Source organism: Durio zibethinus, chromosome 24 (assembly GCF_047325235.1).
Source record: "Durio zibethinus cultivar Kanyao isolate XHJ-2024 chromosome 24, ASM4732523v1, whole genome shotgun sequence".
Lineage (NCBI taxonomy): Eukaryota > Viridiplantae > Streptophyta > Magnoliopsida > Malvales > Malvaceae > Durio > Durio zibethinus.
In genome coordinates this window covers 4,213,162-4,228,445 of record NC_143185.1, presented here as the reverse complement: position 1 = coordinate 4,228,445, position 15,284 = coordinate 4,213,162, and the positions used below count along the sequence as shown (strand labels likewise).

General features: G+C 31.8%; 1 protein-coding gene across 1 annotated transcript; it reads right to left on the bottom strand.

Moving 5' to 3' along the window:
* Positions 1–10,973: 10,973 nt before the first annotated feature.
* Positions 10,974–12,323, bottom strand: LOC149511866 (expansin-A25-like). The gene is made up of 2 exons (XM_089753664.1): positions 11,911–12,323; positions 10,974–11,593 (listed from the first exon to the last, which is right to left on the bottom strand). Exons 1-2 carry the CDS (start codon positions 12,071–12,073, stop codon positions 10,974–10,976), a joined length of 783 nt encoding a protein of 260 aa, XP_089609790.1. The 5' UTR covers positions 12,074–12,323.
* Positions 12,324–15,284: the final 2,961 nt, after the last annotated feature.

Genomic DNA, 15,284 nt, shown 5'->3' with positions numbered 1-15,284 from the left:
TAGGGTAACAGTTCAGAGGTTTCACGCCCTATCTTGTACTAGTCTACCAAATCATTACCCTTCCATAAACAATGTTACATCCATCGTTCATCCATATCAACCATACCAACCATTACAACCACCACCTTATCCATCCTATTTTCAGCCATCTTTTCGGATACCCACCTATTTTTATAATCATCCTACTATACCTACAAGACCAGAATGGAAACCTAATAGTGGTCTAAGAGCCTCAAAAAATACCTAAGAAAAACTCACTTTCGATCCCATTCGCATGACATACACAGATTTGTATCCTCGACTTATTGAGAAATATCTACTTGCTCCTGTTATTGTTGAACCTTTGAAACCTCTATTTCTCAAATGGTATGACCCCAATTCACATTGTGATTATCACTATGGGAATTCAGGTCATTCTACTGAGAACTATACTGCTTTGAAGCACAAAATGTAGGGGTTAATCAATGAAATAATATTAAATTTTGATACCAACCAACAAGGGACTTCAAATGTCAATGGGAACCCTCTACCAAATCATATCAGACCATTAATAAATGCCTTAATTGATGGGTAAAGAAGCCACATAAAGGAAAAAATAAATAAAGTTAAGACTTCGATGGCTAGGGTGTTCGAAGTATTGGTCAAAACTAACATGTTGAAACTAATAGAACCTCAAAATTGCTCTGAAGCAATTAACTCAACTGAAAGTTGCAATTATTACGGAGGTATTCAGAGGTATTCTAGCAAAAATTGTCACCAATTTCGTCAAGATGTGCAAAAATTGATGGATGAAGGTCGAATAGAGTATTACCAAGAGAAAGAAGAGTTGGTGAAATCTGAAGTGTCTACCATTAATTCAAAGAATAAGTTTGTGCATAGACCAGTAAATATCTATTATGATAAGAAGCCAACATCAAAGCTAAAAAAGCCTGTTTCCTGACTAATGGTGACAATTAAAGTTCTTGACTTTTTTTCATATCAGAATGATAAAGCAGTACCTTGAAAGTAAGATTATGATGTCGTAGTCAACCCAAATACTACCAACATAACGGGTGTAGGAGGCATAACTCGAAGTGGTAGGTGCTATACCCTAGAGGCTTTAGAAAAAGCTAAAAAGGAGAAAACCAAGGTAGGAGAAGAAAATGAAAGTCATAATGGTCTTGACGTAACCTCAGAAAAAGAATACCAGAAGCCAGTATCTGAGAGTGAAGCATATAGATTTTTAAAGTTAATAAAACATAACGAGTATAGCATGGTAGAATAGCTTAACAAGATGCTAGCTAGAATTTTGCTATTGTCATTATTACTCAGTTCAGAGTCACACTGTAATACTTTGCTAAAGGTGCTAAATCAAGCATATATGTCTCACAATACTTCTGTTAAATATGTGGAATAGCTTGTTGGTAATCTAACGATTTCAAACTATATCTCTTTTAGTGATGAAGAGATTCCTCCTGAAGGTAGAGAAAGTACCAAAGCTTTTCACATGACTGTGAAATGTAAAGATCATATAATGGTTAAAGTTTTGATTGATAATGGCTCATCCATCAATGTTATGTCTGTGACTACTCTGGTAAAATTTCTTGTTAATGGATCTTATATGAAACCTAGTCATATGATAGTGAGAGCTTTTGATGGAACCAGAAAAAAGGTGCTGAAAGATATAGAAATGCCATTACAGATTGGCCCATGCACTTTTAATGTGAAATTTTAAGTTATGGACATCTCTCCTTCATACAGTTGTTTATTAGGTAGGCCATGGATCCATATGGTAGGTGCTGTTCCATCCTCATTACATCAAAAAGTCAAATTCATTGTTGGAGGGAAACTAACATGTTTGGCAAAAGAAGAAGATTTATTGGTAACTCAACCGATAAATACTCTTTATGTGGAATCAATAGATAAAGCTCTGGAATGTTCTTATAGATCCTTCGAGATTGCCAATGCAACATATATAGCTGGAGGATCTAAATTATATTTGCCACACTTGTCTATGACAACTAAAATGATAGTCAAACAGCTTAGCAAGATAGGATGGTGACCTGAAGCCGAACTTGAAAAGAACCTGTAAGGAATCACTAAGCCATCGGCCATATATGAAAAAAAAGACAGATTTGGTTTGGGATATAAGCTAACAAGAAGGGACAGAATAAGAATGGTGAATAAGAAAAAAGATAAGAGGATAACTAATCTTAGGGGATATGAGCCAGAGTCAGAGCCCATGGTCATTCCATAACTCTATGATTCTTTTCATTCTAGAGGATACATTTATCCAAATTTACCGAGAGCCCTAAGTGCAGGATTCATGGAAAAATTTTCAGAGCTGGCCATTCAAATATTAGATGATGGAAAAAAAAGAGTCAAAGTGAAGAGCTGTTCGTGTACCCTTGTCCTCTAGATTTTGAGCTGGATAATTAGAAAGTTACAAAGCTACCTATTATCTTTAAAACTTTAAAAAAGTAATATACTGTGAAACTTTAAATCCCTAATTACTTTTTACGAGTATTAAGAGATCTTTTATGGTGTGTTTATGTTTGTCATTTTAATAAAAGACTTAGAAGATGCATCTGTATTTCATCTTCATTTTACTTTTCATTATTTTTTTCCATCATTTTCTTGCTATTCCATTTTTATGTGCTAATATTCTCTTCATCTTACCCTTTGCAGGGTCCCAAATAACGAACATGAAAATAATCATGATAATAATCTCAGATTTGATTTTGAAAACTTAATTTATGTTAATGAACTTCATAATGAGAAAGATTCAGATAACTACACATTGCCTCTTGATTTGTTAAAATTAATATAACATAAAGATAAGCCAATTGAACCCCATCAGAAAATTATCGAATTAGTGAATTTGGGAGATGGTGAAAACAAAAAAAAAGGTTAAAATTGGTATATCTCTTTTACAAGCTAAAAGACAGAAGCTAAAAGAGCTACTCCGAGAATATGTAGATGTGTTCATGTAGACTTACCAGGATATGCTAGGACTTAACATTGATTTTGTAGAGCACAAGTTACCTTTAAAATCAAGATGTAAGTCGATGCAGCACAAGCTAAGGCGCATGAAACTAGAAATGTTGCTGAAAATTAAAGAGGAAGTGAAGAAACAATTCGATGTTAGATTTTTAGAAGTGGCAAAATATCCTGAATGGGTAACCAACATAGTGCCAGTTTCTAAGAAAGATGAAAAAGTGAGAATGTATGTCAATTATCGAGACTTGAATAGGACAAGCCCTAAAGATAACTTTCCTCTACCTCACATCGATACTCTAGTAGATAATATTGCTAGGCACTCCATATTTTTCTTTATGGATGGTTTTTCAGGTAATAATCAAATCAAGATGGCCTAAGATGATATGGAGAAACCACATTTGTGACCATATAGGAGACATTTTGTTATAGAGTCATGCTTTTTAGGTTGAAAAATGCTAGTGCTACTTATCAAAGAGCAATGGTAACTCTCTTTCATGACATGATGCATAAAGAGATAGAAGTGTATGTGGATGATATGATCATAAAATCTCATAAAAGAGAGAATCATGTAGTCAATCTTAAAAAGTTGTTCGACAGGTTGAGAAGATTTCAGTTGAAGTTGAATCCTGCTAAATGTACATTTAGAGCAAAATCAGAAAAACTATTGGGCTTTATAGTCAGTGAAAAAGGAATCGAATTTGATCCAGATAAGATACAAGCCATCTAAAACTTATCTCCTCCTCATACCTCAAAAAAAGTGCGAGATTTCTTAGGGAGATTAAACTATATTGCTTGTTTCATCTCTCAACTCACTTATAAATGTGATCCTATTTTCAAGCTTCTTAGAAAACATGATCCTGGAGAATGGAATGATGAATGCCAAGAAGCTTTTGATAAGATCAAAGAATACTTATCAAATTCACCTGTGTTGGTGCCATCAATGCCAGGAAAACTTTTGATTTTGTACTTGACAGTGCATGAAAATTCAATGAGATGTGTGCTGGGACAAAGAGATGAAATTGATAAGAAAGAACGAGCAATTTACTACTTGAGCAAAAAATTCACTGATTATGAGTCAAAGTATTCATCATTAGAGAAGATGTGTTATGCATTAACCTGGACAGCTCGAAGACTTAGATAATACATGCTTTATTACACTACTTGGCTCATAGCAAAGCTGGATCCTATTAAGTATATCTTTGAAAAGCCCTCATTGATAGGAAGAATAACACGGTGACAAGTTTTGCTTTCAGAATATGATATCATTTATATGACCCAAAAGGTTATTAAAATGAGTACAATAGCTGAATTCTTTGTTGATCATGCAATCGAAGATTATGAGCCAATGAAATTAGATTTTCCTGATAAAGATGTGATGGCCATTAAAGAAAATGAACCTGTTGAAAAATCATGAAGGATGTATTTTGATGGAGCTGCTAATGCTTTGGGTCATGGTATTGGGGTAATTTTAATATCACCTAATGGGCATTATTACCCCATCATAATTAGGTTAAATTTCAATTTTACAAACAATGTGGTTGAATATGAGGCCTGTGTTATAGGTTTACAAGCAGCAATTGAAAAAAAAATCAAAGTGTTAGATGTGTTTGGAGATTCAACTTTAGTTATTTATCAGTTACGAAGTGAATGGGAGACAAGAGACTCTAAATTGATCTGGTACCATAACTACATCTCTGAGTTAGTCAAGCAATTTAAAGAAGTTCAGTTTGAGCATCTACCTAGAGAGAAAAACCAAATTACTGATGCACTGGCTACTCTAGCTGCAATGATTAAAATAGATGTAAATACTGAAATTCAACCCATCAAACTGGATGTGAAAGATGTATCAGCATATTGCTCAGGTATTGAAAAAGAAGTTGATGGGAGGCCATGGTATCATGATATCATGCAATACATTAAAAGCCAACAATACCCAGAACATGCAACAAAAAATAATAAGAGGACTATTAAAAGATTGGCTATGAGTTTCTTCATTGATGGAGATATCCTTTATAAAATAAGTCGAGATTAAGTACTCTTAAGATGTGTAAATACAGTTGAAGCAAAAAAGATTATTGAAGAAGTGCATGATAGAGTTTGTGGGACACATACAAATGGTCATATGATGGCTAGACAAATTATGAGGGCTGGCTATTATTTATTGACAATAGAGGGCGACTGTATTGATTATGCTAAGAAATGTCATAAATGTCAAATTTATGCTGACAAGATTCATGCTCCGTCATCAACATTACACGTTCTGGCTCTTTCGTGGCCATTCTTTATGTGGGGTATGGATGTCATTGGTCCTATCACTCTAAAAGCTTCGAATGGGCATAGATTCATTTTTGTGATGATTGATTACTTCACCAAATAGGTAGAAACTGCATCATATGTTAGCGCGACCCGATCTGTGGTATGTAAGTTCATAAAAAGAGAGATAATATGTAGATATGGGCTTCCAGAGACAATTGTTTTTGATAATACCAAAAACTTAAACAATAAAATGATGAATGAAGTATGCACTCAGTTCAAGATCTGTCATCATAATTCGACACCGTATCATCCGAAAATGAATGGGGCAGTGAAGGCTGCGAATAAGAATATCAAAAGAATTCTAGAGAAAATGACTGATACTTACAAAGATTGGCATGAAAAGTTACCTTTTGCTTTGCATGCTTATAGAACATCAGTCCAAATATCTACTAGGGCCACCCCGTTCTCTTTGGTATATGGAATGGAAGCTGTGCTACCGGTCGAAGTAAAAATTTCCTCACTGAGAGTCCTGATGGAGGTAGAGTTAGAGGAAGTAGAATAGGTTTAAAATCACTACGAGCAGTTAAACCTTATTGAAAAGAAAAAAACTGTCAGCACTTTGTCATGGTCAATTATATCAAAAAAGGATGATGAGAGCATATGATAAGAAAATTCATCTCCGTTGCTTTAAGAAATGAGACTTAGTGCTAAAAAGAATCCTTTCAAATCAACATGATAATCGAGGAAAATGGACACCAAATTAGGAAAGCCCGTATATGATGAAAAAGGCCTTTTCTGGTGGGGTATTCATTTTGACGAAAATGGATGGAAGTGATTTACCTACCCCAATAAATTCAGATGTTGTGAAGAAATATTTTGCTTAAAAAAAAGAAAGAGAAAAATGATGACTTATCTAAGCTAAAAACCTGAAAAGATGGCTTGAATGTGAAGCAAAAGCATCATCAGAAGAAGATCCCATAACACAGGGGTAAGTATAGTTTGACGAATTTTGAAGAATCAAGGAAGTCATCTGATTTAGTTTTAGAGAAAAAATTTGAGAATATTTTGTTCATGATTATCTTGTGATCATTATTTGGGTACCTTTGTTTCAACTCAAACACTTTGCCATGCACTTGTTATCAGCTTAATGAAATACACTTATCATTTCCTTTATCCTTATCTGATATTTTTGTTCATCGTACAAGTGAATAAGAGAAATGTGTGATTGCATTTTATTTGTCTTGAACTTAAAATGATGAAAAAAAAAAAAACAAACATGAAAGATCTCAGCATTACTTTTAAAGTTGACAAAAGTAAATGAAAAATGATGAAAAAAGCATGATAAGACATTGATGTTGCAGACTTTTAAAGAAGAAAAATATTGTGGTCAGATGTTAAAAACAGATTGGTCATATAAGAATTCTGATAAAAGAAGCCAAAAGCGAGAGATTTCGAGAACCTTTTTACTACAATGAATAATTTTGATTGCATTACATGCATTGCATTTAGAGCACTCAGTACATGCATCCATGAAAAGTTGTAACAAAGATAGAAATTTTCCATTTCTTAATGAAAAAAAAATTTTTGGTAAAGACAATGATCAAACAAAAGAATTCAAAAGAGAGAAATTTACTTGTTCAAATATGAGAACTCAAATTTGAAAACATATGAGATTATTTTAAAGTTGTTGAGCCTCTGCTGAGATAAGCCCTTTTCAAAAAAAGAATTTTAAAGTTGTTGAGCCTCTACTGAGAGGAGCTTTTTCAATAGAATTTTAAAGTTGTTGAGCTTCTGCTGAGATGAGCCTTTCCAAGATAAGAATTTTAAAGTTGTTGAGCCTCTGCTGAGAGGAGCCCTTTTCAATATGAGATTTTAAAGTTGTTGAGCCTCTGCTGAGAGTAGCTTTTCCAAGATAAGAATTTTAAAGTTGTTGAGCCTCAGCTGAGAGGAGCCCTTTCCAAGATAAGATTTTAAAGTTGTTCAGCCTCTGCTGAGATGAGCTTTTTCAAGATTTTAAAGTTGTTAAGCCTCTGTTGAGAGGAGCTTTTTCAAATGAGATTTTTAAAGTTGTTAAGCCTCTACTGAAAGGAGCTTTTCAAGAGAATTTTAAAGTTGTTGAGCCTCTACTAAGAGAAGTCTTTTAAACTTTCAAAAATATCGATTGAACCTCTGTTGAGAGGAGCCATTTTCTGTCGAACCAAAAAAAAAAATTTTCTTTTCTTTTCTCAATGTTTCATCTTTCCAAACAAAATGGTTGTTTGTTTGTCTTTGCCTTATTCCTGAATCACAGAAATAGGCAAATAGGGGCAACTGTAAACACCATTTATTATTATTATTATTATTATTATTATTATTATTATTATTATTATTATTATTATTTCATTTTTTTCTTGTTTTTTATTTTTTTTCTTTCTTCTTTCTTTCCTTCTTTCTTTTCCCTTTTTCTTCTTCCTTATCCGGTTCAAATTTAGTGCATTAAATACACAATCTCTAAAGTCCAAAATCACCGTCGCTAGCTGCCAGCGGTCGATCGACAAGTCGTCAATCACAAACGGCAGGCGTGAATTTTCAGTTGAAAAAATAGGATTCGAATCCCAGAAGATCTAGGATTTGAATCCCAAAAAGCTCTATAAATAGAGCTTGTTATCTGCAAACGAAGAGGAAAAACCAAAAAAAAATGGTAAAAAAATTTTACAAAAAAAAAAGAGAGCTTCTGTCGAAAAAAAAATTCTGCAAAAACAGTCCCCTGGAATAGGGAACCTAGCACCAAAATACACCTACAAAAACACACATAAAAAAGTAAACCAAAAAAACACAAAGAAAAAAAAAATTTTTTGGTCGAAACTTTAAAGGTCGATTTGGGTCATTTGGGATATGTTCGGGAGAAACCAAGCTCATATCTGTATTTAGGAGGACGAGGAGGATTTTTTAGGTTTTTTTTATTTTTCGACCACCGGTGACCACGGTCGATGATCGACGAATGACAGCGACGCGACGGCGACGACGATATTCTAATATTTTGGTCTGAAGTAAAAGGGGGAGTTTTTTGTAGGGAGAAGAAAAAAAATGATCGAAAAAAATTTTTTTTGGTTTTATATAAGCAGCCAAAACTCAAAACAACGTCATTTCACTAATGCCCAAAACGACGTCATTTTAACCTCTAAGGATCCGCGCGTCAACCCGTGACCCAACCTGAGTCCGCGCACCCGATCCGACGACCTGTTTCTCCTTCAGCCCCTGATCGATCTATCTGAACCGGATCAGACCGAACTGCACCGTGCTTGAATCACTAAACCGCCAGACCGAACTGAGCCATTAATCGACCGAACTAATGTTGATCGATCCGATTCAGGTAAAATAAAAAAAAATTTTTGAAATTTTTTTTAAAGATTTTTTTAATTATTATTATTATTATTATGCATGTAGAAATGTTTAAATTTATCAAAATAAATTTTTATTATTTTATAATATTTAATAATACAAAATTGATAAAAAATTAATAAGAAAAGGAAATTTTATCCAATGATGAGATTTAAAGATATTCTGAGTAGTAATACCTACGAAATCTCTAGATGAGAAGAATTTTTTTTAAATACTACCATTGTATTTGAGTATTTATAAAAATTTTTGAATATAATAAAAATTTTCTTTTTGTTAGTAATAAATAAAAATTGATTAACATATTAAAAATAAGTAATAAAAATGAGAAGAAAAGAAATTTTATCCAATGATGGGATTCCAAAAGTATTCCAAATAGAGACGCTTTAAGAAATCCCTAAGTGAGAAGATTTTTTTTAAATATTACCAATGTATTGGAATATTTATAGAAAAACTTCAATACAATAAAATTTTTTTCTCCAAAATTAAAAATAAAACAATTAATAAAACAATTAATAAAATTTTTGAAAAAGAATAAAATGCATGCATCAACATGTTATTATTTGCATTGCATACGTGACATAATTTTTACGAAAAGTAAATTCAGACCTTCGAGGATGAGATTCTAAGGTATTCTGAGAAGCGATGCCTAAGAAATCTTTAGGTGAGAAAAAGTTCTTCTAATGTTACCAACGTACTGGAACATTTTAAGAATTATTTCAATAAAAAGGTTTTAATTTATTTTTCTTGAGAATAAATTTTTTTCTAATAAATAAAAAATCAAGGAAATTATTTTTCAAACACAGAAAATTAGACTATTTTTATCAAAATCAAAGGATAACACATTGTTAATTGGTACCATTTTTAACGGGCATTGTGGGGGTGCTAATCCTTTCCCACGCATAAACGACTCCTGAACCCAGACTATTTCGCAGATCGTAAAATTATCTTTTTAATAAATTTTAATTAATTAAAAGGATATGTTTTAGTAGGTGGCCAATCGCACCTAACCAAAAAAGATTGGTGGCGACTCCGTTATTTTTTATTTCGTTTTCAAAATCGTCGGATAGATACGAAACTGTTACGATAATTTTGACTACCCAAAAAAATTATTAATTAAATTATTAGTAAATAAACTCTTGATGATTTTGATGGGTGCTTGTTTGAAGGACCAGGTATTGTTGACCTTCCATGTACCAAAAAAAAAACACTGTTAATAGATTTGATCTGTTATAATTTGTGTATTGTATTATTTTTGTGCCCTATCAAACACATGTTAAACATCAAAATTATCGTATCATAATCATGTCCACACATTATATACAAATCATTTTTTTTATCAAACTCATATATAGTTTTTATTAAAATTTTAAATCATATCATTCTTGTATTTTTTTTTATCATTCATTATGTTGTATTTAAAATTGGTAGGTTAACATGCTAACCATGCAAGGTCCTTTTATCCTTTTTGTATGTGTTTTCTTTGAAAAAAATAAGACTACCAAGGATTTGCCAGGATGACCAGTGATCCAACATGCACCATGAACAAAATAGGAGAGATTTGTGTCAGCATCACCTTCCTTTGGTGCCCTGGTGGAATGACTATTTCATCACTCCACTCCCAAATAACACTCCCATAGTGTTGAACTAAGTTTCAGGCTTAATGAAACTCGAAGGCCAAAACTTAGAGGTGCCATCTTTGCTATAGATAATAATCCTATGGCAGGGGGCTAGGTGTCCAAGCATGAGCTATTATCCACACAACACAAGCTTCTGCTGTAGGGGTTAAAAACTTCATCTTAGTAGCTAATAACACGTACGATTCCCAGATGAATTGAGAAAAATGCAAACTTGAAGTCTGAAGACATGAAAATTGCTCAAATGTTGCCATAAACAGTCATTAGGTTCCAACCAAAGCTTTTGTTTGAGTATATTAACCAATACAATTTTATTACTATATATTTTATAAAATATATATATTTTTATTTACACATCGAATATTTCCATACCCTTTATTTAATTACCTTTTAACCAAATTAAATCTTATAATGATGAATTGTACATGTTCAAAAATAAGTTGTTCTAGGGGTGATGCTTAAAAAAAAAAGAATTAAAACTATTTAACTTTTGAATTTCACGGTTGGGGTTTGATTTGGTTTGAAGTTATCTCAATACAAAAGTGAATCAAATGCAGTTGGCTGTCAATTTGTAAAAATGGGATATAATTTTGCTAATGGTTTGCTTTAGTTCCATAGAGGGAACACCAAAACACATCACAATTTTGCATAAAAAATCATGCACACTCAAAAGTAATGCATAGTATGCAGGAATTCCACCACTACATTGTAAAGAAAATTTTCCTAGAAGTTACTTTTCCCGTCAAAAATTTGACCAAACTGCCAATTAGTCGATGCCACGTTATCGAACTCCACCATTTTCCCATCACTGGTAGTCACCTGTAATGATAAGCTTTGCCCTGTTAGCTTTGTTCCAGTCTGCCAATTCACTCCCCAGTTGCGGCTCATCTGTATCCACCCTGTTCCTGAGCCCTTGATTTTAACATCCTTAATATCACCAGCACCGCCAACATTGTATATCAACACCTCAGTCCAGCTAGGGTTTCCCTTGACCTGGAATTGAACCCCACCTTTCTTGGAACACAAGACACGTCGGTACATGACAGGGATGATTCCAGCTTTGTATTGTGCTAGTTTTGTGAACATTGGCATTGATAGATCAAAGTGTTTTAATGGAGGATTGCACCAGTTTCCATCAGGTTTTGACTTATTTGGAGGGCAAAAATTTGTTGCAGTCACTATGATGGTACCAGCATTTGGATAACACCATTGAGGGTTATTCACACACTTGATTTCAAAACATGCACCACAGGTAAGTCCATTGTTGAATAGAGCTGTGCTAAGGGCTGTCGTCTCGAGTCCATACCCTTGTTTGAATAGATCACCGTATCCACAAGCTCCCCCTTCAGTGATCATATATAATTTAACAGTTATCTAATTTGAATAAAATAATAATTCATATATCTGTGTCTGTTTATTTTATATTTAACATATATAAAATACAAAAACTATTGTATCATAATTTATATTCACACGTCAAATATAAAATATATATTTTTTATTTATTAAAATTTTAAATCATTCATATACAAATATATATATATTTTTGTATCACATTTAAAATTGTTTGAACTAAATATTAATGATAAAATATTGCACTTTACTCATGAAAGAAGTAATAGTAGCAAATATCTGGATAAAAATATAATGATAAACTTACCCATGGTTTCTTTACCACCCATATCACCGTAGAACGTTGCATGTCCATAATACCAATTTGCATCAATATTTTGACTGCCAAAATGTATTTGCCTCTTGCCTCTGGCTGCAGCCAAATAGACCATAAAAATGAGAAATGAAAAGAAACTCTTAAGGCTAGCCATTGCTAAAAAAAATACAGAAAAATTAAATAAATTAAATCAAAGCTTTGATAAAAAGCTGAGTCCAAGAACTGATATATAAATAATGGTCAAGGTAAGATACAAAAGGAAAGGAAAATGAAAATGAAAATTCAAAATAAGAAATGAATGAGGAAATTAAGAAAGAAATCATATGTTGTCTATAATTTTGGAAAAAACAGCAAATTATTCATTCTGTCTAATTCTTGTTTTTAGTCAATGTGACTAAAACTATTCATTCATTACCTAGACCATTAAATAACAATAATTTACTTAAAGAAAATAAGGCTTTTTAAGATTAAAAATAGTTTTAACCTTTCAAAGAAGATTGTATTATATAAATTATATTATTAAATACAAATAATAGTTAATATGTAATTTAATCCTTGAACCATATTATTTTTAATGATTTGGTACTTATAGAAATAAATCATGATTAGATACCCAAATTTTGTTCTTGTGAAATATTTTGTACCCTTGTCAAAATATTGAAATAGAAAATATTGATTAATAAAAATATGTGATATGTCATGATATCATTAATTATTTTTGTCACATTAGTTAATTGTAAATAGTTTAGTGTGAGATAAAATATTTTAACGAAAATAAAATTCAGATACCTAATTATAAATTTTTTTATAGATAGTGAAATATATATATAGTGAAAAGTGATATAGTTCAAAAATTAAATCAGAGGTTAACGAAAAAAAATTTTTAAAATAGAATCATACCCCTTGCAAATTGCAATATATATGAAGTCAAATTGATACTAAATTGTGTGACACCAGTAGCAACTAATTCTACAATAAGATCGAAGTGAAATTCTTTTTTTTAAAGCAAAGAATGGAGTGAAATTGTTTGTGTAAAGTGAGTGTTCTTCCCTTCATATATATAAATATATATAATAAAAAATGTGAGCTTCCCTAAATGTAAATTATTCTGAAAACAATAATTATTTCTATAAATTATTCCATAATAGTAATTAACTTCAAACCTGTCTTAGTGATAGAGAAGAGATCTTAAAACTTTAAGATTTTAAGTTATTTTGTTGAATTTGTTGATTGATTGTTTAATAATTTTTTTATATATAAATATAATAATTGATTATAATTATAACTTCTCTTATTCTTATAATTTCATAAAAAAAAAAAAAAAACTTTGAAAATTTCCCTTATTATATAGTTTTAGTTTATTACCCAAATTTTATGTATCAAATATCATTGTCATAACGTCTAGATCCAGGGATCTATCTAATATAATATAATAATATAACTATATAATAATATAATTATATAAATAATATAATATAATAATAATAAATATATAACTATATAAATAAAATACATATAAATATTAACAGAAAAAAAATAAATAAATAAATAAAGATATACATATATTAATAAATAGTAATAATAAATAAATAATAAAATACATAAAATACAAAAGAGAGAAAAAAATACAAAATAGGAACCGAATTGGGCTTACTCAGTCAGGCCCAATTGATCTGGGCCTGGACCCAATTGGGTGTCTACAGCTGCCCCTCTTTGCACATTTTCTGTGAAACAGAAATTGTCTAAAGACGTAGACACCCAATCAAGACTCAATTCAACATTTTCATTTTATGTTTTTTTTATTTTTTTTGTTTTTTTTTTTTACCAAAACTCCTCTAAACAGAGGCTCAACGACTTTAAAAAAAAATCAATGGCTCCTCTAATCAGAGGCTCAACGACTTTGAAAAAAAAAATAAATGACTCCTCTAATCAGAGGCTCAATGACTTTGAAAAAATAAATTGCTCCTCTAAACAGAGGCACCACGACTTTGGAAAAGTAAATTGCTCCTCTAAACAGAGGCACCACAACTTTGAAAAGTAAATTGCTCCTCTAAACAGAGGCACCACGACTTTTGGAAAGTAAATTGCTCCTCTAAACAGAGGCACCACAACTTTGGAAAATAAAATGCTCCTCTAATCAGAGGCAATGGAACTTTGGAAAGTAAATTGCTCCTCTAAACAGAGGCACCACGACTTTTGGAAAGTAAATTGCTCCTCTAAATAGAGGCACTACGACTTTAGAAAGTAAATTGCTCCTTGACAATCATGTCCAAAGGAGTTGAAAGTTATGTTTAAAGGAATTTCAGGAGATTATGCTGAAAGGTCTTATAAATCAACCCTGATACCAGACGACATCCTATTTCAAGGATTAGGGACTTACCTGACAAGCTTTTTCTTTTTCAATTTTGCAAAATATCTTCATATCTATCTTCTTCATGTGGGATGTTGGAACACCCTTGCTTCTTGAATTTATACACTATACTTTCCTGAGAGTAGTGTATGCTATGCAAATGCATATGAATTTCAATGCATGCTATGCAAATGTTGGCTAAATAATTCCTATTCAATGTATGGTACTCAAGTTTTTCAAGCTCTTTTTTTTTCTTTCTTGGGTGTCAAGCCCTTTGATTCCTCAAGGATCCAATTACACTGCACTTCTAAGATCGAACCAGTGTAGCTCTTAATTATTTCTTCCACTCATATTCTTCTTATAACAAAAAATCTCTTCCCAAATTCAATGTCCTAATCAGGAGCTGAACATCTCGATTTTGCCTTTATCACTCTTGATTTATTCAATGTAATGTAAAAATCTTTTTATATTGTTATTCATTCACCAATCATTATTTCAAACTCAAAAAGTGAGAATGCATTTGCACATTTCTTCCATTATGGGGTACTAAAAAGAAAGGGATATGAATGGTAGGGAAACAGTCATCAGAAAAAGGCCCAAAGAATGAAATAAAATGTTTTTTTATTAGTAAAATATTGGTAAACTTTGGCCAAGAAAGAATTACAAGGATAGGAATGGGGACAAAGCCCAAAATGAATAATCAGATAATCATGATAACACATCTCAAAGTTTTTTTTGAAAACTCAACCCTCTGATGTATTCAATAACTTGGAACTCTTCCGAATTTGCTAGCCTCCATATCAGCGGACTTTTAAATTCGATGTTGTTTTCTCCTTATCTAAATCACCTTTTCAGGTTTTCAACTTAGACAAACCCCCTATGACTCAAACCGCCCTTTTAGGGTTTTCACCTTGAGTCCTCTTTTTTCACTTTTTCTTTTTTCATTTTTCATTTTTTTTATTTTTCATTTTTTTCATTTTTTATTTTTTCTATCTTTTCATTTTTCCTTTTTTTT

Excerpts from the sequence above, each read along its gene's own strand:
- LOC149511866 (XM_089753664.1), bottom strand. The coding sequence starts at position 12,073 with ATGGCTAGCCTTAAGAGTTTCTTTTCATTTCTCATTTTTATGGTCTAT. Across the intron at positions 11,594-11,910 it reads GGGTGGTAAAGAAACCATGG|GGGGAGCTTGTGGATACGGT; the intron begins GTAAGTTTATCA and ends TGATCACTGAAG.